The 26,072-nt window shown below is 46.1% G+C and overlaps 1 protein-coding gene across 6 annotated transcripts in view; it reads right to left on the bottom strand.

The window, feature by feature from the left end:
* SLC4A4 (solute carrier family 4 member 4) overlaps positions 1 to 26,072 on the bottom strand; it is a 227,753-nt gene that overhangs the window by 150,520 nt on the left and 51,161 nt on the right. For all 6 annotated transcript variants that reach the window (XM_075501329.1, XM_075501335.1, XM_075501332.1 and 3 more), the window contains exon 2: positions 17,705 to 17,778. In XM_075501329.1, coding sequence (XP_075357444.1) covers positions 17,705 to 17,778 — 74 coding nt within the window. The remainder of the gene's footprint in view (positions 1 to 17,704; positions 17,779 to 26,072) is intronic.

Genomic DNA, 26,072 nt, shown 5'->3' with positions numbered 1-26,072 from the left:
TCCATTGCATAACAAGTGTCAAAGTACCATTAGGGTATTACTATAACACAGCAGATGAGGAAGGACTACTAACATTAAGTTACTGTAAACTTTTAAGTAGTTGACGCTTTCCAAAATAAAAATTAAGTAATAAAAAAGTGCCAAATTTCATCATGCTGACTGTAAACACAAAGTATGCCGTTTCCCTTTCATATAGACTTCTATTTCAAACTAAAGCACTTGAACTACATTTGACAATTGTTATGTATTTTCGATGAGTTTGATAAAAATGTTTTATTTTCAGGGCTTTCTGCACTTCTGCCAATTTGGGATAAATATCTCTCCCTGTGCTTATAGAAAGCATTTACTTGTCTTCTTCTGTACCCAGATAATTCAGACATCTTACTGTAAGCTTTAAAAACAGCTCCTTCAGATTTAACTCTTGATAAGCGATAGCTGCATTCTGTGCTTTTGACCAAATTTGGTTTCCCCACTCATATCTCAGCGTAGCCAAGCAGAGAGTTTCAGATAAACACACATGCCCTATTGCTGACTGAAGTACATTTATCTGAATGAATGAATGAGCCGCAAACGCGCCTAAGAACCAATGTATTTATCTGTAGGTACAGTCCTTTACTTCCGTTCACAGCGGAGGGCTTCTGCAGAGCTGTCCCTCTGCGGAGTCACTGTCTCGGTCACCTCACATCCATCTATTCTTAGCGTGTGCTTACACCTTGCATGAATGCATGGCTATTAAAACCCCACGTGAGCATACCAGATAACATATTCAAGAGAAGGCAGAGGCTACGGCTTTTGCAGAGCAGCACTCCACCCTGCAGCACCGTCCCACCCCAACTCATTTGGCGGGTGCCTCCCCAGAGAGAGGAGAGACCTCCCCAACAGCAGCCTTCAGATCCCCGCCTCCGTGACTGCTGTGGCTTTGAGCAGGAAGCACAGATAAGATACTCCTCAGCCCTGACTCCAGCACCTACGGATCTCTGCCACAGAAGGTATTCAGCCAAAAGACTCTCTTGAAATGCACTCCACGATGGGAAATCACATCACTCCTGAAACCACAGGAACTTCTGTCAAATGGGTGGGCACCCAACAAGGCGACGGCCTCTGAAGCCAGACGAGACATGCTTCTGTGTTACCGGACACAGAGCTGTCCAACACCTCTCCGTTCAGCTCAGAGCTGCCTCCACCTCTCTTTTTGCAGCAGCCATACTGCCTTTTGCTCAGGAATAAGAATTAGGTCAAGCGAGTAATAAAAGTCAGGCTTCACTCAACAAAACAGTCACGCACTTGAGAAAGTTAGAGAGAAAACTGGCCCTTGCCACCGACCCATCTCCACCCATTTTCCCTCATTACAGAGTATGCATTGCTCTCTCCTTTCACCTGCAAGCTGCACCTATTATTACTGTTTGCTTTTCAGCAGCATTACAAGGTTCCAGATGAATCAGCTATTTGCAAGACATGGGAAGCTGCCCTGGAAATGCCAGTGCAACAGTAAAACCAGAGTCTGCAGCCACCAATTAACTTCACTGCTAAACACGCGTCTCTCATTCCTCGTTATGATAAATCAAATCTTTCAGACTGAACAACTGACAAGTTAGGCACAAAATACCCAATTTCCATAACAAACTGACTTTTCAATGAAAAACAACCCTGCAGTTGCCACTTCAAATTCCACACAACCCTGCATTTGCCATTTCAAATTCCACACACTCTTGAGGCCAGCTGTGAAGTCTGGAGAGTCCTTCACCTTTTTTGCATGTGAATTTTCATGCTGAAAGCATCCGAGGTCTTTTAAAAAGCTGCTTGACCAGAGTGGCCCTCCTTGACAGCAACTTTAAAATAGCTAACCGAGTTCCTCAAGGGCTTTGCAAGTAACGGAATGACGAGCTGTATGCAAGGCTGGGGCCAGAAGCTTATGAAAACAGCTCATGCCCTATGTGTATTACACTGCTTCTCATACCCATCTACATACATGCTCTACAGCCCAGCAAGGCTGCTGAGGTATACAGATCTCCAGCAGTAGCTCCCTTGAAAAGCAAACACAGAGGACAAGTTAGAAATTTTAAATGCATGCTGTTGTTGAGTTACTCAAGTATAAAAAAGCATCTGAAAAAGGCTTCTTAAATACTGCATTCTTAATTCTCAAAGACCAACAAAATGAAAAGAAAAAGAATTTTTCTCCAATATGATGACTTGAAAAAACTGTGTTCATCCCCAGACTGGCACTAAGCGTGATACATTTTGGCTCCAAAGTAATTTGTTGTGTGGAAATTGTAATAGAAAGCAGAGGCTTATAAAGAAATTCCCTTGGCACTCACAGACACGATGGGTGACAGTGCCTGAGCTGGCCCTGAAATGGACCACATCATGGTTCAGGTGGCTAGAGTGTTACAGCAAGCTCCAGTTTATGTACTGGTGGTAACTATGCAGCAGACCATACTATATAAATAAAACAGATATACAGATATAAAGATGTATACTGTCTGTGATATCAGGATATAAACTAACAGCTATAAAGGATTAGTGAAAATCCCTGCAAGTGATGTTACAGTTACTTTTTAGCCAGTATTATCTAGGCTGAGATATTAAAAGTTCACCACTACATGTGCATCTCCTGCTGCTGCCGGGCGCCAACAGCTGTACAACTGTCCGGTACTGTACCAGACACTAATAACTTGCCATCTCAGGCAGCAGGACAAAAAAAGAAACAGAAATCCAGGGTCAAGCAAGGTCCAAAATCAGGCAGCACAACAGTGACAGAGGAAAAGGGACCTGCATCTGCTGCCTCCAGCCCAGCGTGCCAGCACCGCGACCTTTGAGAAAGGGGCTCACAGCACAGAGGGAATGGGCAGAGCCACAATGCCAAAGTTGGAGCCATCTGCGGCGAGCCCTTACAGATCAACACCTGAAGACAGGATTTAGCTCTAGCGTGTCAAAGGAAACTGGGAAAGCTATTCCAGCAACTGGAAGCACCAGCTTTAACATGGCAGATGGCATACACACTGCATAGGGACAGAGAAGGGGAAATCTTATCTGAGCACAAGCAGGGAGCTGTAGGGTAGGGGTGGCCCCAGGACAGACAGGGCAGTGGTAGCCGTTCCCAAGGGATTCTTACAGCCAAGATCACATCCAAAAGCCAGATGCAAAAGGATGGGGCAATTCTGGTATCTGTATTAAAACGTCCTCCTTTGAGTCATTTTAATTCTGTGGTCAGCTTGATAATAGAAACACATCATAGTAAGCCTGTAGTCTTAATACTTTAATATGCTGCCAACAGAACTGGACAATCTCTTTAATCTTTTGACCACGTGTGCACAGTACAGATTTTGGTAATATGAAACTAAGTTGTATATACGCAGGCAAACATCTGCATTACTTCGCTGCTTTTCCCTATTCTGCAAGGGAGAGACTTACTTAATGTTGCTTTGTGTGTGTGTGTATGTGTCCCTCCACCTCCCAGTCTGTTCAGGGAGACCAAGCAAGACGTTTTCCTTTTCTGCGTACTTGAAGTACTTGGCATCTGTTTATATTGTTGCAAATGCTGAGATAAACTTCTAGGCTCCCTTCCCAAAGTGCCTGGAAGGAAACAATTGACACATACTCTCAATGCACTGGGTTTCTGAGACATTTCCTACTCACCGGGGTAACAGAGCCTTTCCCATGAGAACCATTGACTACAAATGGTAATGCCTGATAAATTTAACGTGACACACATGCACCGCACTATTATCCTGCGGCTTGGTGGAGGATGGGAAGCACAGAGCCAAGTGCTAAACTTCTCCTGGTAATCCGGGTCCCGCTCAGCTGTAACCTTCTCCTGTACGCCCGACACGGGCCAATTCCCAGTTTCCTCCTGTGGCCCCTACTGCATTCACAGCCCTTTTCTGGGGGCTTCTCCCATCGCCCTCCCCGCTCTCCCCCACCAAAATGATTCACCTCTGTGTGCACCTCATTAATTTTTAGAGCTGTTTTGGTTGACCAGAGGCATGTATTTCACAACACTAAAATCCCACAGGTAAGATGCACAGCAAGACCTGTAGGTCAAAGTGGCACCTTTTCTGTTCTAAAGGACAACGGTGGGTCGTGGCTTCCCTGAACTTACACCTGCTGTAGCTAAAACTTCTCAAGTTAGCTTCTTGTGTCTGAGGAGAAACTTTACTGTGCACCAAATTCAGAGCAAAATTGTTTCATCTTGATTATTAATAGAGCAAGAAGCAGTCATCATCAGAGAGGTATTTTTCCCCCAGAAAAATTTTGGCCGAAACCACATCTTTCACTTTATTAAGAGCTATTAAAGAATAGCAGCTCATGATTCAGACTCCAGATTTAGAGTTTGGGCACAGGAGACTCCCTGAGTCAGTTTTACTGGTGAAAACCCACTCACGCATTACCAAATTTAAGTTCTGTAAAATGCAGCATTCCCTCCCTGCCTGCAAGAATATCTGTTCATCTCTTGTCTCCATCCGGGCCAAGCATGGTCTTGTTGACATCCTGGGAATGAAACTGTCTGAATCTCAAGTCATGCACTCTGACAGCGTGCACAAAAGCAAGCAGCTCCAGACACCCTGCTTCAACCAGTCAAGCCCCCGAGCATACCGCCTCAGTGCAACGCCATGCTATTTCTTCTCTGAGTTATTCCATTTAAGGAAACGTGGGGGTTACAGAAATGTAAACATAGGAGGAAAAAAAGTGTACTGAAAAATAAAAACAGTAAGAAATCTGCAGGCTTGAAGTTGTCTGACCTGGTAAAGTTTCAGCTACCCGTTAGCTCCTTGTGTGTGTGTACATAGCCAAATTTGTGTGTTAGCATAGCCTGATCACCTACTACCTACACAATCCCCGGCTCCTTTCAGGTGCTCGCTCCCCACCACCCGCTAAGGTCTGCAGAAAGCTGCACAAGGGTTTCTCAGTACGAAAAGCCAGGACCTGCATCAAACACACCAGGTTCCTATACCTCTGTACCCGTAATTCTGTCTAGGTATTTTTGCAGTCGCTCTGGCACAAGGCTAGAGTCAAACCTGAACTGTCTGTCAGTGAGGATCCTTTTCTGTTCAAGGAAGAAAGGATGGCAGGGTGCACGTGCAACGCATGCCCTGAGCGGCTGCCCTGTCCACGGCTAAGCGAGGGGGAGCGCAGCTGTGAAAGGACCAGGACAAGCCTGGCATCGTCAGCTGAGGACCTGATTAAGTGTATGTGATGAAGAGACCTTGGGATCTGCCCGCACGAGAAGTGTGCTGGGAGCAGGGCAATTACTCACTCTCTATGCAACCATGACAGCCCCAAATCGGACATCCCAAGGCCTGTGAAGCACAAGCCGTCTATATTGTTCGAAACAAGTGGATCTATTCATGCTACAATACAGGCAGAAAATGACAAAAACCATTTATATAGAGGGAAATCTCTATAGTTCAAGTGTTGTTTCCCAAACTACTTCTGGAACCACATTTGCCTTGAAGAGCATTATCACTTCCTACCATGTCCTTGGTAAGAAACCAGTTCTTTCCAGAAGAATCATACAGAATAGACCTGATGTGTGACACACCTATGGAGAGCTGCAAAGCTCAAGTTTCTCATGAAGTTTGAATTTAGGCGATTCCGGGGAGCTTCATCCTGCAACAACAGCCTTTCCACAAAGCCTTTTGTATTGTGTATTTCAACGCATAGGTGTAATAGATTACCAGTGGCCATAGTAGTATTCCAAATGTAGGGTACCACCAGAAAACCTGTATTACAGGAAATGCAAACTGAAATCACAGCCTTAGCATGAGAAGAGGAAAAAAAAAACAAAACCGTAAATCAGCAGATATGATTAGATTATCTAAGTGCAGTGATACCTTTTGTGCCTGAGGTCTCTGCATTCATCTGGACACTGAGCTGAGTCCACAGCTTTCTGCGATCTTAGTGCATGACCAAGTGCAGACTTTAAGCCTGACACCGCTTAAGACTGAAATTCTTTTTTCATTCCAGATATCTATAGCCAAATGAACAAGCAGGGAGAGATCACTTTATTTATGATCCTCTCCATTTTTAAGCACTAACTCTTCTAAGGAAATGGTGACAGCGCAGTGGCTTTTGCTTGGCAAAACCAATACTTGGTCATTTGGAGAAAGGAGCCCTAAGTTACAGGATCAAAGGATAAAGCCTGCCTGGTGCATAATATCTAGGAAGGAATCCCTTCCTCATGTCTGCGGCTGTTGAGACTTAGAGCCTGGTCAGACTAGCCCATAAAGAATCTCAGACTGGCACCTCAGAAGGAAATAAAATCAAAACCTAACATTATAAATTTATAAAGCAATGAAAATGAGCTGAGTATTAGCAGTTTTCACCTGGCCCTTGTTTTTACTTTCAAGGCTCCTTTCCAAAGAACAGGGAGAGTCACATTAAACCCAACCAGGCTTGGACAGGCTCATGTGGTTACAACTGACATGTCTACACAGCCAACCTCTCTCCACAAGCTCTGCGCCTCCTGCACCGGGCAGCCCTGTGCACCCAGGCTCTCAGAGAAGACTGGGACAGATATTTCAGGCCGCCCTAACGAAGGGCTTTGCTTAGGATGCCCCAGCCATTTAACTTTGGGGCATGGCTGACCTGTAATAAGACATGGGCAGGTAAAAGTGTACCCTTCTCTGCCCATTTCCATAGCCTCGCTATCAGTCTCATACCTGGATGGAACTGAAACACAGCATACCCTCAGGGCAGGGAAGCTTTACTTATTGATGTGGCTTCTGACACATCCCAGGAGTGTATGGCTTTCACTTCTACCACTAACAAGTTGCTAACCTTATGAAAACTCGCTCCTTAGCGATGTCTAACGTTTAGGAATCGGCACCTACCACAGCTCCAAAGTCACACGAGATGGGCAGGGGATGCAGCCCGTCACGTGCTTCAGCAGCAGAAGATGGCATGGCACACCTTTGTGGCCAAGAAGAAGGTGTTGGCGTACTGCCAAGCACACGGTGAGACACGGCACTAGCCAACACGCTGCTGGGATTACAGCCAGGCTAGCGCAGCTTTGAGCGGCTGCTTTTTAAACCCAGGGGTGGCGGCAGAAGGGTACTTCTCGTTTTGTATAAGAATCAAAGGAAATAAATGACATAAAAAGCTGATGGCCCAGAAGGACAAATAAATCACAGGGATGATCCATTTTAAAGGGGAGATACTAAAAGTAGCACTAAGCAAGTCCCAAACTAAGCCCTGCTTAGTTTCAAATCAGCTCAAGAAATAAGAACAAAAGGCCATGCCGTCACGTGCCGAGTGCCCTTAACTCTACCTGATTTTAAAGGGGTTACAGGTGCCAAACGCCTCCCGGGACTGGTGCTAGCGGAGGAGTGGGTGCAGGCCCTCCACCCCGACCAGCTCTACCTTCCAGGACGTGGCTGTCGCTCTGCACGCCCAGGCGCACACGGATGGGACCCACAGCCTGCGCGACACCCCGCTTCAGAGAACTGTTCGCACCAGTGGAACAGAAATGGCTCTCCCAGTCCCTCCTACACAGTTGTCATATTTCACCTAAAAATTTCCCAGGATTGATCTGAGAGCGCGTTAATTTCCACACAGATGAAAACACAGGCCACGAAAACAACAGGCAAACAGGAGTAATGTCAGCAATGCATTAGGAAGATGTAGGTTCTGGGTAGGAGAAAAGACATGGAAATTCACAAGACCTGTCAGTGAACATGGCTGGTTCATGCATTAGAAACAAGGAACACCATGATTTCCCCTAGCACTGTGTAAGAGCTAATTCCCATTAATGCCTATCAACACAGATACTGAAACTCAGAAGAAAACAAAACCAAACCATAACCAATCCTCTAGATGGGCTGAGCAGGCATAGTCCCAGGCTCAGCACTCCGTCCCCACAGGGTTTTCAGAACATCCTGACATTCAAGTGACTGATTTTCCAGGCAAGTAAAAACTTATCGATCGGGTAAACAGCAGAAGGATTCATTGAGCACTTTGTTGAAATCTGGGTGGAATCTAAACAAGTCAACACACCAGCTGGAAATAAATCAGATCCAAATCCCCCCTGTTCCCCACAGCAAAATAGCCCCGCCAAGCAGCAGAACCACAGAAAAGATGCTTTTCCCTCCCAAGAGGGCAGCCCGCACAACTGGAACAGACTTGGGTCTTTGTGTCACAGGAACAATTTTATTAGTGCAGAAACATGCACGTATGTCTTACAGTGGTGACACCTGGGCACCAAATTACCTCTCTGCAAGAGGTTCCCATGAAGGGAACACCCAAGGTCTTCTGAGGGACTGAGCGCAGACTGTCACAGGACCAGCAGTAGCAGGTGGATGCCTAGAGCTGGACAAAGGATGCTGGATAAGAGACTGGCTGGGAGAAGCAGAAGAAATTATGTCTGTATGGAAAAGACTGGAATAAAGTAGCCCAAGTCTGTAACCAGGTAGCTGACAAAAACTGAGATCAGTTAGGCCCTCAGACATAAGGGCCTTGAAAACAATACTAGTATGCAATAAACTAATTCTTCCATGGTATGTGGCAGCTGGCCAAAGAGAAGGGTCAGTGCGAATCCATCAGGTAACGGGACCAAACACTTGTAAAAGGACAACCATAAGGTTGAGTAGGGGGTTCACAACCTAATAAATGCCACCAGGAGAACAGCCTGCAATTAGAGAGATGCAGTAAAAGGCCAAAAAGAAAACAGAGGCTCCAAGAGAGACAAAACCCAAGCTACTATGCAACTGACTGATGAGATAGGAAGGGACAAGATTAGAAACAACAGGGCTCTCTCCAATTCTGCCAGTTCTGCCAGAAGAACCCCAAATTCATGGCTAAGATGAAAGTATTCAAGAGAGGACCCAGCAACAGCAATGAAGATGCAGTTACTTAATCGAGCAGGGAACTTGTCCAAAGATCATTTTACGTGTTTGTATTGCTACACTTCACATCTTAATAGGCAGGCCCTTACTAAAATCACTACAAGGGGCAGGGAACTGAGCTGTGTAGTGGAAGACAGCATGTAAATTGGAAGATTTTTTTTCTTCTTTTTTAACATCAGGCTTCTAGAACTTCAGTGTCTTCAAAAGGTCGGTTTAATCTTTATGTAAAGTGACCTCTGCAGTCTTTAAAAGGTTCCCACGTAACAACACTATAGTTAGCCAGAAGGAAAGTCTTCCTAGCCATCTGTCTAAAGCTTGCACTTCTCAATTTCAAACGTACGCTTGCTCGCTACCCATCGATGACCCAGACTTGAACTGCCAGATTCCTAACAAGATTCAGAGGCTGCTCTAGCGAAGCATGTTTAAAAGGTGAGTTAGCACTGTGCCCTGAAGAACGGGATGGCTCTAAAAGATGGAGCTCACATAAAGTCAAGTCAAGAATATCTAAATAGGAAAAGAAAATGAAAAAAATGAAATTAAGTCTTCATTTGACTTCTTGAAGATCCGACAAACCCTGTCTGTTTAGAAGGAGCAGAGCAAGTCAGTCACCAAAAACTATGCTAGGAAAGGATCAGAATATGAAGCCCAGAAGACACACACTGATGGCAGCTATAAGGTACTGCTCCAGGACAGGAAAATATAAGGAAGCTGGCAATGAATTAACAGGTAGGCATTGTTTAGACAGAACAATAAACATGTGTTTGGGGTATTCTCACTGGGCTTTATATAAGCCATTGCGAGACTCTTACCCATAACCCCCTAAGCTGCTTTTCTTTCTCTCTTCTTTGGAGCCATGAGAGGTGACAGAAGCCACCGAACCTGTCCTGTTGTGATCTGATCTAATCTGGCCAGTACTGCTTGGATCCCACAGAAAGAAAAGGAAGACTTTAAAAATGTACGGCTCTGGAGAACAGACCAGAGGAGGGGAGCCGTGCTGGACTGTTCGATTTTAGGCCAAGCTGTTCGGAAGCATGGTACTTTTGAATTTTCTAGCATCTGCCTCGAGCACTCACCACAGTTCCTTTAAAATTATGTTCCCTTCTGAAATGCCCCAAATGACCACCCAAAATAGCCCATCTTGGCTGAAAATCTTGGCCTCATTTTCCATGTTTCCATCTCATTAATGACCAAGGCTGACCAAATGAATACCAAGCTGTCCCTGGCACTATCAAGTTCATAGATGCAGGTAGGTTTTAGACCACCCTCCAATATAAGGAAGAGCTGTGGTATACTGACTAAGACACCCAAGCGCTGCCCCATTGCAGAGAAAGAACCTCAAACTGTTTTCTGAGTACCACAGGTTGGCTGCTGCTTTACCACTTGCACACAAGCTACAGGAAGGCACGCCGCTGACATCTGCACTCCAAACTCTGAAGCAAACACCGTGGTCTTTTTAGAGCCTGAACTCCAAATCACCACCAATGACTGCACGGAGTAGCACATTGTCCGAAGCCTGAAGAACAAACAGCACAGGCCGGGCACAGGTTAGCAACAAAACCAAGATATACAACTGCAATGTGTCAGGCAGAGTTTACCTAAACCACCATCCTGTTTCCTTGGGTTTGCAAAGTGCCAGGCAGCTCGTGGGAATTCCTCATAAGCGCCCAACTCTGCAGTACTGCATCAGTAGGAAAACAGCCCTGCTGCAAGCAAACCTTGATTCCAAGGCCGTAGTTATAATTAAACGTATAGAGGCCGCAGTGTGTTTTATGAAAGGCAGACTGCAGCCGAGGCTGGGGTTGCTAGAAGGCCGAGCTGCTGCCAGCAGGGCACCGCAAAGGAATGCAAACAACACGATGCTCACCGGCGGGAGCCCCATTCACACAAAGGCCTCCTGACGCCTCTCCAGCAGCACAACGTGTCCTTCAAGGAAGCGTCGGAGTTACCCACGTCCTTTCTCAGTCCCTTTTCACTGCTAAGGAAGTTCCAACAGCATTGTGCAACCAGATTCGGAATATCACCCAAAGGGACAGACCTTCACAAGGGCTGAGATGATGACTGAACTAGTGCACAGACTGCACTTATCGTAGCAAGCTACAGAAACAGCCCTAGCATCAGTTTCCAGATTAAGTCCAGCTCCACTATTTCTGGGCGCACAGATGAGAGAGGGAAGGACACTCCTCTGTTCCCTAGCTACACGAAGGCTGTGACTGACTGACGTGGCCAAGCTTCAAGGAACCCAACCCTGACATGGTCAGGTATCTTCCACTTTCTGCCTCAATATCTTTCCCTGTTTGCCAAGTGGGTTCTGTCATTTACCTTCACTACTTCTCTATGCCATGATTTATGGCATGGAGTACATCTCTTAACAATCTGTCAATTCAGCAAACAGGTAAAAACCATGACAGAGTTTGCTCAATACAGCCAAACAGAGAAAACACGGGCATTACACATTTTACAACTGTGACTGGGCCTCCCCAGTACATTTTGTGTTACCCTTTAATTTTAAATGCCCCAGAAAAATTCAGGAAGGGTAATCAGCACATCTGGGGCTCACATCTGAAGACTGAGCAAAGGCTGTATCGGTTGTTCAATCTCCATTGTGAACTGTCATATCCAGTATTACCGTACCTTAAAAAAGAGCTGTTTGGCAGAGGAAGGGATCTGAGAGATCCCACCATACGATGCGTGGGAGAAGACAGTCAAACAAGCCTAGACTTGAATCCTAACTGAAGTGACCCAGGAGAGGACCAAACCACCATGTAACCAGCAGGTGCACAACTACAACACCGGCCTGCATGCACACCGATGCTGGGAAGCATCTACAGAAACCGAAACACAAAAGAAGAGAGGGCTTAAAAAGTGACCTTTTTAAGGTCTAAAAAGTAGGGTCGTTATCATGAGCACACCGAGACAATGGAGGCCCATGCCCCTGGACTGGACTACTGTGCACTGTCCAAGCGCCTGCTCTCTCCTGGTAGGGACCAGCAGCTTCAGGATGGCCCCAGTAACTGAAAACATCCACTCAGAGAACTTGCTCCCATCACAGGCTGTAAGGTGCCATCTGAGGGCCACCTTTCTAATTAGCATGGCCCTCAGCAAAATCAATCTCACCCCCAGGTCAGAGAGCTGATGATTGTTTCTAAAGCGATCAGAGATGGAAAAAAGCCAGTCACTGTCAGAATGGTATGGAAACACCTTCCTTCACTGCCACGTACCTTACACTCACAGCATGTGTCACTGCAAAACTTATCATCGCTTAAAAGAAAACACCACCTTTCCTTTGCAACGGGCAAAGCACATCATATTGACTCAGCTGTTCCTACAACATTTTCTCGATTTCTCCTGTGTGCACAGCCAACTTATCACTACCTTATGTAAAGTCAGTTTATCATCATCTGAACTTGGATTGCAGTTTTTCTCACAGAGCTTGGAGTAGGCAGGCATCAACACCTTCTCACACAACCCCAGCAACTTGAAAGCTAATGTCGATCCCTGACAACAGATGAAAGACATCTGCAGTGACCAGAACTATATTACATGCAATGCTGGAAATTGCTAATAGTAAGCGCACTCACAGATTTACTAGCATCAAGCTAACAAATGACTGAAAAGTGATGATATCTTAATGACAAAAGTTTCTGAACAAACCACTTCATGAGTGATTCATATTTCACAGACCTCACAGCATTTGTACTATTGACTTAATTAATCCTCACACACAAAAACCGCTCTGGACTCTTCCATAGGGATTTAGCATATTATCAAAAGTCTGCAGTGAAGTCATAGCACGAGACCTTTACGTTTATGACAAACCAGTTAACGGCACATTTCAGTATCCTGCAAAGTGTCATGAAGTATTAAAGCTGGGGAGAAGCTCATCTGAAAACTTTCATCCAGATACTTCTAAGGTGAGAAGACCCAAACTTGTCTTGTTTTTACTAGCTGTGTGGGGCAGCGTTTAGGTCCCAATCTGTGCCTGCCATTCCCAAGCTGTGCCAGCTGCTGTACAGAAAGAGAGCAAAAAGGCAGTGCCTGAGTCCTCATCGTTTTGCTTTTGCACGAGCAAAGCCTGAGTCAGTTTTACCAAAGCAAACTACAGCCTACTCTCTCTCTGCATATAAATTAAAGGTACCAAAGAATATTAATGAAGTACACTCTGTGCTGAGATTTTAGCTGATTAATTTTTTAATCATATTTATTTCAGAAGCAATTAAAAACTCTAACTGACATGAAACAGGTCTTCTGGTTATTTCTGAAAATGGAGAAGGTCTGCCTACAGTCAGTGATCAAAAACTGAGGGCAGGGATGAGAGATGAAAAAGAAAACAAAGTAAAGGGGTAAATACAGCTCATTTCTCCTGCCTTCTGCCTGCTGTTAATAAAGGTAAAGATTTTCACAGTTATCTTTACCCTTTCAACCTCTCTCCTCATTGATCCAACCACCAAGTAATAATCTTAGGCTTATGGCATCACACAGCTTTGTACCAGCAAAGCAATGACACAACAGGGTTGAGAATAGAAAGCAAGGAGGAGGAAAGTGTGGGGAGCAGTCACCTAAAATGGAAAAAGTAGTTACAGAAAGTTGTTACAAAATCCCTGTTTTAGGCTCTCTATATAGTAAATCCCATAATGATAAAAGGATCCACGAAAATGTTACCACTGTAACAGCATTTTTTCCTGAATTCACTCCTACAACAGTGGTATCTAAGAGAAACTCTCGAGACCTTTACTTTGCAAAATCATACGAAATGCAGGACAAAACACCTGACACGAGCGCTGGTCCCCTTCTGCTAAGACACGCAGCCAGAGTGCTCCTCAGGCCTTCCAGCAACAGTTGTCAGACTTGAAATCAAGCATCCTCCGCCCCACCATGAAGTCAGGGTGGCAGCAAGCCCGGGGGAAGTTACGCTTAAAGAGCCAAGAATACCTTATCTCAAAGGATAAGGTGGAGCTTTGCTTTTCCCCTCTTGCAAAATTGGTTATTAAGTAATCGGTTTATGTCACACATACCAGCACTCCTAACAGTGGCATTAGAGCGATATGTCATTACCTTCAAGGAAAAGAACGTGCAGTGCTCTAAATGAATGGGAATGGTTTTCTCGCACAGGAGGTTCGGCTTAGGGCAGTGCCTCTTCCTGATTTCCCCCAAGAAAGCCTACATTTTCGCACTTGCTTTCCTTCCACACTCTGAACTGGACCCAGGCAGATCCCTTGTCTCGCCAAGTCACATTTCTGGGCACTTATGTACAACGTCAGCGATGGCCAGCAAAGCAGCTCTTCATAACTAACGTGTACTGAATTAACCAATTGAGCCCTCCCACTGAGCAAGACAGTAGGGGGTGAGCTGGAATGGAATAATTTTCGAATGTCAACAGCTGATATCACTAATAAAATAGCAACACACTGCAGTGCAGGACCAGACTGAGGTGCCATCTTCGAGAAGCGTTAACCAATCTCTGGAAGCAGGCCAAAGAGACATACTTTTGTCAGGTATGTATGGTTTCTCTTAACATTACATTTACTCAGCAAGGGCATGACCGACAATTGCCCCAAGTTGAAAATGTCTCAACATCCCACTGACCAGAAATGCCCGTTTTTCCCCCTTCTTAAAAGCAAAGTCCTTCCCTCTCCCCCACACCGCTACATAATCAAATTAGCGAGTGACGTGGTAATTCAGAGTTGCTATTAGACGTAATGCGAGGTCATCAGCCACCAGTAAAATGACACCACGCTCCTTCTCTCTTCTTGCAAAGAACGTGCAAAAGAGGGATGGTCAAAATGACAACTTTAAAATTCTGTCTTCATCTGTTTGAAATCAAACAGATTCACAAGCAACTAAAGCAGCCTGCTTTCTAAGCACATTATAATGTTTTGCCGTAGCGTTTTCCCGTTCTCTCCTGCAGCTGGGGAATCCCCAAGTCCCACTGCCCTAACACTACACTGTCAGCTCTCTTCTGATAAAGGTTACAATTCCCCTTTCCCTAGCCGAGGGAAAAGAAAACTGTCTCTCCTCTCTGCTCAGGTTTTTTTTCCTACAAGTTTAGTGAAATTAAGAGTAGCTTTAAAGAGCCTTCTTGAGAAATTTGATCGATACCGACTGCTAGGTGCAAAAAATTATTGGGAGACGAATGGGAACAAGAGGCAAGAGAGGCAAAGAGCTTTAGGATATGTATGTTGTTCCCTTGTGAAAGTAGGCTAAAAATAAAAACTATCAGAAAAATAAAATACACCTGGAAGTAACAATTCCACTCACTGTTACCTTCTTGTACAGAGGATGCAACTACTGTAAGCCCTTTAGAAAAGCAAGTTATAACCATACCATGACAGTGGCTGAAGCAATGGAGAACACTTCAGAGCTAACACCTTCAGGTCTCTAGACAAATGCTCTCCTCCTTGAAAGCACTCCACTTGCAGCGCAGAAATCTAGCAGAGAGACTTAAAAGCATCTGCACCAAGCGTCAGCCAAAGGTGTTCAACCTGATGTTTTAGCCCTTCCATTGGATCTTAAACTGAAGAGGGTAGACTGAGATTGGATATAAGGAAGAAGTTCTTTACTGTGAGGGTGGTGAGACACCGGCACAGGTTGCCCGGAGAGGTGGTAGATGCCCCATCCCTGGAAGTGTTCAAGGCCAGGTTGGATGGGGCTCTGGGCAACCTGGTCTAGTGGAAGATGTCCCTGCCCACAGCAGGGGGGTTGGACTAGACGGTCTTAAAAGGTACCTTCAAGCCCAAGCCATTCTGTGAGTCTACAATTCATTCTATACATGCAGACTATGACTGTACATGGGGTGCGATGTGTGCATATTAGATACACACATACATTCAATGTACTTATATACAGGGTGCATACCTGTGTAGAGAGTTAGATGTAGCTGAGGACATGCATAGAATCATAGAATCATTTAAGTTGGAAATCTTCGTCTCTAAGGCAGATAAGATCTCTTCAAAATGCCAAAGCCCTTAATGATTACTTGCACTGTGGTAATGCCCCAAATTTGCCAGCTACGCTATGAATTCAAGGCTGTCCCACTCCAGAAGAACGGAGTGGCTGAGCAGCAACTCACCAACCGAATCATACGTGCACTATACATGCATGGTGACACTGACAGATGCTACGGTGTCAAGACTGGCCCCGTCACAGACGGCAGCTCCTTTTGTGATTTAGCTAGGTCATTCGCAGAAGCCTGGCGAGAATCAAGGCACTGCCTTTAGCACGAACAAGGGAATTAGCTGGTTACACAGCTCCAAGTCTCTCCGGAGGCTCAGATGAGCAGCTACAGTTCCGAGAGGCCTGTCGCGTGCAATTAGAAATACTTGTTTCGCCTCCTCTTCTCCTTACCCCAGAGAGATGAACTGCAACTGGTCTGTTAGCCCAACTAAATCAAATGAGGATATCTACATTGAAACCTGGAGATAAACACACCACATCTACAAATATTACTTAAAGCATTAACCACAACCTTTTTCGCAGCACCCGCAGACAGTTCGAAAAGACACTCCCGCACTGCTCTTCACAAACAACAATTTGTATTATATTCCTGGAGCGTCACATATGGGCAATAGACACCACAACAGCATGTGGCAACATTTAAGACAGTAAAATATAAGAAATGTTCTCCCTCTCTCCCCTCTCAAATGTTTCTGCTGTGCCAAAGTACCAATTATTCTACAAGCAAAAGGCTAACATAAAACCCCTGTCATTCCGACCCTGCAGACAGCAAATGGCCTAATTAAACCTAACATGATGATTTATAGCTACTGAGCACAGATTACCTCATAGAAGAGAGGAAGAAAACACAGGGTTTTTTCATGGAAAGGACTGGTTTGATTTGCTGGAAGTGTTCTAATCCATCCCTTTGGAGATTATTTTCCTTCATACTGCTTGATCCTTCACCGTTCGTTACCAGTGACAATGACATGGCTGAAACCCTACACCTTTCAAAACATTTTAAACTGAAAAGCCAAAGGCATTTGTTTGCAAATAAGGAAATCAGAATAAAATTCTATATCTAAGTCAAGAGGAGAAGGGTAGCACTGTGAGGTGAAATGCTGGCCTCCTTTCCCTTCTAGGTAGAGTACGCACCCCATTGTCCTTTCCTCCTTCTCCCCCACCAGTTTATCAAGCACGCGGTCAACTGATCCTCATAAAACAGGAAAAAGGATATTTGCTGCAAATAATTCATTCCTATCAGCTTAATAATTTTCCACAAACAACCTTAAACTAAACTCCTTTAAATTCCTTTTACCTTTGGGATTTCACAACATTTTTAGTTAGGAAATAAAAACACTTTCAAAGGAGTCTACTCTTTTCCTAAAAAGTGAAGAAACTGTTTGCTCTGTTAACAAGTTCCTCTTCAAGGGAAAAACCTCCTCTTTATTCTTCCTCTGCTAAAAGGATAACCCAGGTAAATGTCCACTTGCTGCCTTATGTCCACCCCTGACACTCGGTACAAATTCTGCTGGTTTTTCCAGTTCACTTCTCCATCTGCGACACCTGCCACTGTATTCCAGCACTTCCAAGTGCCGTGGTGATACACAAGCGTTGCCAAAACTGTATTCATAGAGGAGAGAAAAACAAACAGCCCCGATATTTCACAGCCACTGTGCAAGACACAGCAAACACGATTTTGTGGGAAGTGGAAATGTGTGCCAGCAGCATCTGACACCATTCACTCCTGAACTGAAAAAGAGGATTTCTTTAAAAAGTCAGTTTCACCCCGATCAAGCTTACCCATGTTTCAGTCAATTTTAGGATTAATTACTCGGCAAAACAAAGGCGCCCTTTTTCTCTGCTATCCGATCGTACGTACAAACACAAATTGTGAAGGTACCCTTTCTCCCCAGCAACCCAAGGTCTCTTACCTTCCACTTCTTCTTCATCACATACATGTTTAAGGAAGGAAGCCCCTCTATCCAGTACTGCCTCGTCCTCCATCCTATAGTAATAGAAAAGAAAAAAGGAATGCTCAGACTTCTCCTGGAGCGAGCTATTTGAACCTGCCCAGGTCCTGGGCAGGTTAACTTGCAAGCTGTTGTTCATGTTCCTGTGGGCACTCCTGTTCTCCTTCCAGTGCCTGCTGTTCCTTCATAGAGCTCCTTTCAAATGGCGTTTGGTTTAAGCTGGCCTCACGTAGCTCGAATTCTAACCTTGAGAGGGCATCAGTGGTGACAGGTGTGAGACAGGTAATCCCGGCTAGAAGTCTTTGGGTTTTTTTCCTGTTTCTTGTTTCTTTTTTTTTTTTTCCCCCACTCCTCCTTTTTCCTTTTTTCTAAGAAGGACGTATACACACACAGGCAAGTTTGGGACTGTCTATGCAATAGCCAAGAGTTTGTGGAATTCCAGTTTCCCTTTAAAGTTCTTCTAAAAGACCTCGGCTGCAGAACCACGTACACAAGCAAGCATGCATACTACACACAGACATACACACGCGTCCGAATGCACAGTGGGAGACCAGCCTTCAGCCAGCCTCTTAATACCAGCAAAGCACACTTGTCTGTTGAGAGGCAAGCTTTGTGTCACATGTTGGCCTTACAGAAATCTGACATATGAGGATTATCCAGAGACCGAGCTACAGTAAGTCAGACCATCACCGCAGTCATTTATGTGTGTCACCCATTCATTCATCCATTTGGGGACGGGCTGTAGTAGTTGCCTTCTTTCCCCTCCCCTTTTCTCTCCATCTCTTATCTGCTTCTCCATATAGAAGAGACTCCTAATTCTACGCCTCCACCATAAAAGCCCTCCTGTGGCATGGCCCAGAACTGGTGCTGCTGTATTTCACCCACGAAGTAAGACCCTGCATGCTTTCCAAGGGTTCATCTGCAAATTCACTTCTGACAAGCAAATACAAAAAAGCTAAAATAACAAAGAAAAAAAATCTATCTATATTAAATCATCTCCTTCCATATCGCTTAGAGGCTAAGTGCATATTTGCTGCTCACTGCTGAACAGTCACTGTGGAGGCTTTCTATCTCAATACAACTGGAGACCAAGCTGGTAACCCGTTTTCCTACCACCAGCAAGAAACAGGCATATGTGGGTAACGATCAAAAAACAATACCTTTTCTGTATATTCCCTAGACGGAACAGGGACAAACTTGGTACAGAAAGAGACAAAGCCTTCAAAACTTCTTCACATCTATATTCCTTCCACTCGTGATCCCGCAAGTCCCTCCAAGTCCAGTAGCAGCAAACACTTAACAGAGTTTTTTAAGGGCACATTCAAATTGAGGAGAGTATAAAAACTGAGCAGATAAATACCAAGAAATCAAAATGTCTTAGGGTATCTACCTCGCATGTCAACGCCCACCCGAACAAAAAAAACCCAAACAAACAAACAAAAAATTCAGCCAAAAAGAAAGTCCCAGAGCCCTCATTTTCTGAAAGCAGTAGCCCAGCGGCCATTCTTCCATCTTTCCCAGGTTTTCCTCCACCTCAAGCACCTTTACTAGCACGCCATTGGCCTCATCCTTGGTTCTTAGTCCACAGCTCAGCTCCCGTGAATGAGTCTCAAATACGTCACAGATAAAAAAGAACAAAGCAAAACAGGTCAGATGCAAAACCACTAACTAAGCATATTGAAATATACTGTTTTCATTTGGATTATTGGATGGCAGCAAATAATACAGCACCATAGCAGAAATGAGCATGAGCATCAGCTCCTAAGTTCAGGTTCCATTTGGAACAAGGCCCACCTCCCCTCCACACAGGCTGTTTCTGCCTGTGCTGTCTGCAAGAGACCTAGAAGCCAGCGGATTTGAAGAACGAGTTTCTCTGAATTAAGAAAGGTACCATTTCACAAGCAGCTGTTGCCCTGCGCAGAGGGGTAGAACGTGCTTCTTGCCAATAAAAAACATAAAGCCAGCTCTCAGGCGCGCACACAGAAGCCCTCCCCGAAAGCTCCAGTTCTTCATTAAATTATTCAAGACTATTTATGCATCTTTTCTAAGGCAACAAAAGGGAACATATTTCACGGCTGCTCTTGCCTGTTTGCAACGGTTGTGAAGGCACACCCCAATGTTGTTTTTATTTTAATCTTTTTTCCCCCAAAGCAGCACAGTAGCTACTTGCTATAAACACAACTGAAAACATCTGGAACAGATGGGACTGGATTTCCAGACCAAACACAAACCGCACGCACTTTATTACTCAGTAAAGTCTGTTCTTACACTTTCACACACAACACACCCTGGCATTTGCCTCCGTTCCCCGAGCACCCACACATTCAGGCCCCTCAGCATGGGTGTATGTGCGCAACCACACCTGCGCATCCCACAGCCCCTGCTCAAACCCCCTTTTCCAAGGCCAGTTTCTCCACAGCAGCAGGCAGCATCGGTCCAGGCACGCGGCACCTGAGAAGCAACAGTCTCACGGCAGGGGCCGAGAGGGAGAAAAGAGGGGAAAGGAAGGAAGGGAGCAACTTCCGCTGCCCGCAAAGAATACAGCGCTGAAAATTCACTGGGTGTCGGTCCCAAGCGATGCCAGTCCAAGCGAAACGTCTGCTCAAATTCCCCACCCCAGCAGTGCACCCTGCCAGCATCACCCTGCCCACCGGGGTAGCCCGCTCGCTGCGGAGTCCCAGGGCAGCACCTCACCTGCGGGCAGCAGGGCCGGACCCCACGCTTCCCCCCACCCTCCCAACAATGGCACCCATCCTCCCTTGGATCAGTTCATCTCATTTAACAGCTGCGCTTTCTAGCTGCCGAGGGTTGGAAAACTGCTTACGGCACATTGCAAGCCTGATGCTTTCCCCGAAACGCGCGCAGAGCGGATCCGAAGGAACTGGGGGGTTTAAAGGGCCAGGAATAGAGCTTGGGTCGCCTTGGCACGGCGCCCCGTCTCTAATCCGCAGGAGTTTAGTGATTAGACTCCCAAGCACCACCTCCCTCGACTTGGTCTTTTCTGCCCTTCTCAGATTACTGCAGGATTTCTTCAGGCGAAAATCTAGCAAGAAAACATCCTTTATGAATTTGCATGGGGGAAATATTTCAGCCCCCTGGAATTTTTCAAATAACGTGAAATGGGAGTTGCAGAAATTTTAAAAAAAAATAAAATCACGTGAAACAACAGGAAGATCTTCACTTGGGTCTTCAGGGGCAAACTAGCAGAGTCCTATCAGTGAAGCACTGCAGCAAGAAGAGGTATTTTCACCATCCCATGGAGAAGACACACACACACACAGAGGATAGAAATAAGAAAGGGTGGAAATTTTTTTAGGGCCTCCAAACAGAAATGTGCCTTAGTTTAAGTGTGGTTTACTAGCTACTTGTAGTAAGGTAAAAAGCATGGGACATTCAGACACTTTTTATCTAGACTGACATCCTCATTACTGATACTGTGGGGTTTTGGAAACAAACCTAGGAAAGTAATTAAAAAATACTAGGCTTCTATTTTCAGGGTGTAGATCTGAGCAAGTCATGTACTCTGACAGAATACACTCCAGTGAAAAACTATGAGCTGCCTGAGTAACGGGCCTCTCTGGGTAGGTGATTAGATCGGTACCAAACATTTTTAGAAATGACATTACGTGTCAATAGGATTTTAACAAGAGTCACGCATAGCCTACCCAACACAGCACGCAACCCAAACCTAAATTTGCAGACCACTCGCAGATACAGCTCACAGAAACATCCTGCCAGAGTACTCAGAAAGAGCAAGACCAATTGAACACTAACAGGGATCCCGGACTTTGCAATGGAGAGAAAAGTCTGCGTAAAGTGGGCGAAAGTGAAGGAAATGCAATAGCACAAAGCAGAACAGAAGATGGAAAGTCCGGTCTCCGGCGAGCAGAGCACAGCCTGAGGAACGAGCAAGTTTGCCTCTCTGCTCCGGGTAACTCGCGAGGGAACAGCATTTCTGAGCGCTCAGCCTCGGCGCAGCGAACCCCATTTGGGTTCTGGAGGAAAGTGCCGCGCTTCAAAACCCAATTCTTTGCGATAGGCTAAAAAACCCCAGTTGCTTAAAACTCCCTGTCTCCTTCACCCGGGCTACGCTCATCTGACAGTCTCTGTTTTCCTCATCGCATCACCAATTCTTCCCGCAGGTCTCCTCCTCACAGCACCCAACGCTTGCAACGCGTCCTCACAGCGGTCTGAAGCAGCGAGCCACCTCAGCCTTACCGTCCCCTCTCCTCAGCGAGGCAGAGGCCCGCCGCAGCGCTGCGAGATGGAGTGCTGCCACCGCCCGGCCGCCCGGCCCCGCCGCAGCCGCGGGGCGAGCGGCCACCCCGGCGGGGCGACCGGCCTTCCCGGGGGGCGAGCGGCCACCCCGGCGGGGCGAGGGGCCTCCCCGGCGGGGGGGCGGGCAGGGCCCGGGGCCGCGGCGCTGCCGGCTGCCTCAAGGGACGGCAGCGGGGCCTTCCCGCCGCGAGTAATAAACGCCAGGGCTTTTTGTAACTTCGTAATTGATGACAGGAGAAGAGGGAAACGAGTTGTTTGGCATAAATAAAGGAGAATGGCTGATGTGGCAACAGGAGCTGTCGCATGGAGATACGACTCGCTCCAGTGAATCCGCGCCTAATGTAGCTGGGGAGCAAGAAACAAGAGTTACGACTTGCTGATAAGCTTTAACGATTCTGCCCGTTTCAAATGTCTTTTGCAATCAGGAAGAAACTCCAGCAAACTCTGGACTGAACAAAGGAAAGAAGAATCGGAGCCAGCTCTGTTAACTGAAACAGAGAGCATAATGCAGAGCCCATGTGAAAGTCACATTTAAAGAGCAATCCTTTTGCAATAAGCCAGGGCGCAGAGTGCGTCAACGGCTTCGGGGAGGAGAGAGGATTGCGAACATTGGGTCACAGAGCAGCAACGCCTGCCGGCCGAAAGAGCAGCCCCGGAGCAGGGCTCCCAAAGGGCTCGGGTCAGAGCTGCTAAGCAAAACGTGCCCGCCCAGCCGCCCAGCGCGACCGCTCCTGCTTTACAGCTCGTACAGGCAGGTGTGTGGAAGCTGCCTACCTTCGTGGGAAAGGCGAGTGAAACCAGATCTTCCTGAGCGTGTGGGATTAACCACCCTCCTGCTTCTTGGAGCCCGACATCCTTTACCTGGCAAGACTTTTTCCTCAGAAAACTGCTATCCATCGAGTGGAGCAGGACTGCAATGGATGGGGATGCTGGGGGAGAAGAGAGACAAAACCAAGTACACAGCGCGCCCGCTGCGGCTGTTAAGCTGCTTGGCAGGTCTCACAACCCCGCAAGGATTACGCCTGAACCTACACATACACCCTTTCCCCTCACCATTTACCTCCCAAACACAAAAGGGGGAACCGTGCAGCACACAAGTCATTTTTTCCTCATAGAGGCCGAAATATAGTTTTCGGCTGAGGAGACTCTACAGCTCCCAGCAGAACAGACAGCTGCCTCTGACAGCTTGATCTCTTTGGATGCTCCAACGCCCGCTACACAAGGGACTCCTGTACCTCTGCAATTCCTCCCTGCACTGCTAGGAACAAACTCAGGGTGACCCACGTGCACATACCCATCGGCCGTGGTTTTGCTGCTGGTAATCACGACCAGAGCTTGCAAAAAGAAACGCGACGGGGCTTGCAAGGAACAGCCGCAGGTACCACCGCAGCCCCGCTGCACGCTGCTCCCCACAAGGTGTAAGCGGCCTGCTCATGACAACCGAGCTGGCATTCAGAGTCCTTCACAGGACCGAGACATGTCCTCTACCACCAACACTACAAGCAACATCACTCAACCTTCAGCAACAGATGGAACAACGCAACCAGCAGCTAGACCCGCAGGCTCAAGCAGACGGGATGCACAGGGCCTGGACCTGAGCAGAGAGAAGAGCCACCAAAGGCTTCCCTGTCGGTGACAACTGGTGCCTTCACCGAGCCACCCAAGTTAGATGCCAAGTGTGTGCGTATGTGTGCACGTATCCCAAAGATAACACGTCGATAAGCTGAACAGGCTTCTTCTGTCAACAGGCTGCGCAGAGACAGAGATATTATTATTCCTTTACTTTGCGACCTGTGAAGCATTCCGATACTGCGACGATAGTGGCCAAGTAAACAGGAAACTAGGAAGGAGACTTGGTCCCAACTGATGCTCTCACAGCCCATACGCAAATGCTGGAATAAACAGACCTAATATGACCAATTCCTTTTTAGGGGCTAGATGTGTTTTGTTTTTCTCATATACTGGCACATGGGCTCTATCACACAGAAAAGTGAGCTTCTGACTATACTCAGCACGGTCTGGTTGATGCACTTGTAGAACGCGTTGCCCAATTTATCTTGGATGTATTTTCCCTTGTCAGCTCTAAAACAGCATTTATTTACATGCTTTCTCAGCAAAAGGTTGTACTCACCGGGAGCAGAGGATGACAGAAGCCTCTGCTTTCTGCAGAAAGAACTTGCACTATCATATTTTTAAATCCAAACATAAACCCAGCTTCTTTTAAAATAACTCTCCATAATCAACAGGGATCTAATACCCAAGATGACTGCTTTGCACAATGCAATCGAGTAGAGCAGATGCAGAAAGACTCATCTCAGCTCTTCCCCCCTCCTGCAGACTTCTTGTCTGAATGGAGGACGCCATTTCCTCGCTCCAGAGCCACGCCAATTGTCTCCCGTACAGAACCGTGAGACAACTACAAATGCTACAAGACTAAAATCTGTAAATGCAAACAAGGTGCTAAAGCACCCTTTTTCCTGACAATGCAGGACACATTCCAGGAAAAGGCTGGAACACATACAACCTCGAACGAGCATTGACTGTCCATTTGTTTCGGGCTGTGCTTTTCCTTTCTGCAGGCCGACTCCTATTTTCTAGTTCCAATGAACTGCCAGCACGTGTTGGACTACGATGCATGCGACACAGTTGCTGTAGTGAAACGAGGAGGAGGCAAAAAGTAAGAAAGCTCTGGAAGTTTATCATCTTACTACCAACTTATAAGCAACTGCATGTTCTGGACTACTCATCTTTGCAAAGGGCACATGAAAACCCGAAGGTTTGCTGTTGCTTGCTCGTGTCTCTCAAGCACGACAGTGACATAAGCCTTTCATTACCTGACACTGACGCACTCTTGTTAAAGGGGCTTTGGACAAAGGACAAGCAAAACATGGGGTAAGCACGCCCCTCAACAGCCCACATAAATCACTGAGGTTATGCTTCCCATCTTCCCCTCCCTTGAGGTACTTTCATGGAAGTCCACCTAGGTCAGAGTCACGACAAGATGGCACACACAGGAAACAAGCCACTGGCCCAACCCGGCTTTTGCGCAGCGTGCAGAAACCAGGCCAGACAGGACAGCTCCTGCGTCACTGGCACGGCTTTGTAAAGCAGTACACATCCTGCACCCATCGGTATCCTCACACACTCCTTGCACACAGCTACAAGACTGCTTGTCAGATTTCAGGCTATTTCACTTTTTTTTTTTTTTGAAACCACCCTCACGCTCCCTATGTTCTTGAGATTAAGTCATTTAAATAGACACATTCTCTCAGTGCTTCTTTGTCCCTCAGAAACCTCCTTTCTGAGAGGTTGCCTCCCCGTTGGTATTTCAGATGGTGTTTTCTGCAGGCAGCCATTTGCCTTTGCACTGCTGCCCATTCATTCCATTCAAGTATTTTCCCCGTCAACTCACGCTGTGGTCTTGTCAGCAGGTCATGAAGACCTAGAGAAAACCACAAACCAAGGCTACTGGGCACCTCTGATCAATCAGGCAGCACCAAGTAGAATACAAACCTCGATATCCGTTATTTGCTTGAAATGTTTCAGTTACATGGATTTCACTCCAGAAAAGGCAGCCCATTCATTCAGTAATACTGCGCCATGCTATTTAGATTACTCGAAGTGGTTTGAGTGATTAATGAGACATTTTTCAAAACCGGAGGGGTCTGAGGGGAGTGACTTATATTGGTTTTGGTTTTTAATAGATCCCCAATTAAGCCATCTCATTGTTACGTGAAATGTTTCACTCTACAGAGGTGTTCTCAGGGATTGAAATTAAGTCCCATTATAGGATTTAAATACGAGTCTCATTTCTCGACTAAATCGTGTTTTCAAAAACTCTTACTGACTGGAACGTCAAGAAGTCTAAAGGCTTATCTCAACTCACAGGTGAAGCCTATGAAAGCACCTTCCTGAAACCAAGGTAAGAATTATTTGAATTTATTTTGACAAAATAAGTTCTATCATTTGGATTTTAATTTAAATCTCCGACAAGTTCAGGACAACTCTTCAACTTAGATACATTCCAAAAATGAAATAACTCCTAGGAAAA

Source organism: Mycteria americana, chromosome 4 (assembly GCF_035582795.1).
Source record: "Mycteria americana isolate JAX WOST 10 ecotype Jacksonville Zoo and Gardens chromosome 4, USCA_MyAme_1.0, whole genome shotgun sequence".
Classification (NCBI taxonomy): domain Eukaryota; kingdom Metazoa; phylum Chordata; class Aves; order Ciconiiformes; family Ciconiidae; genus Mycteria; species Mycteria americana.
The sequence above is the reverse complement of the archived record's forward strand: the minus strand, read 5'-3'. Positions and strand labels throughout refer to the sequence as shown.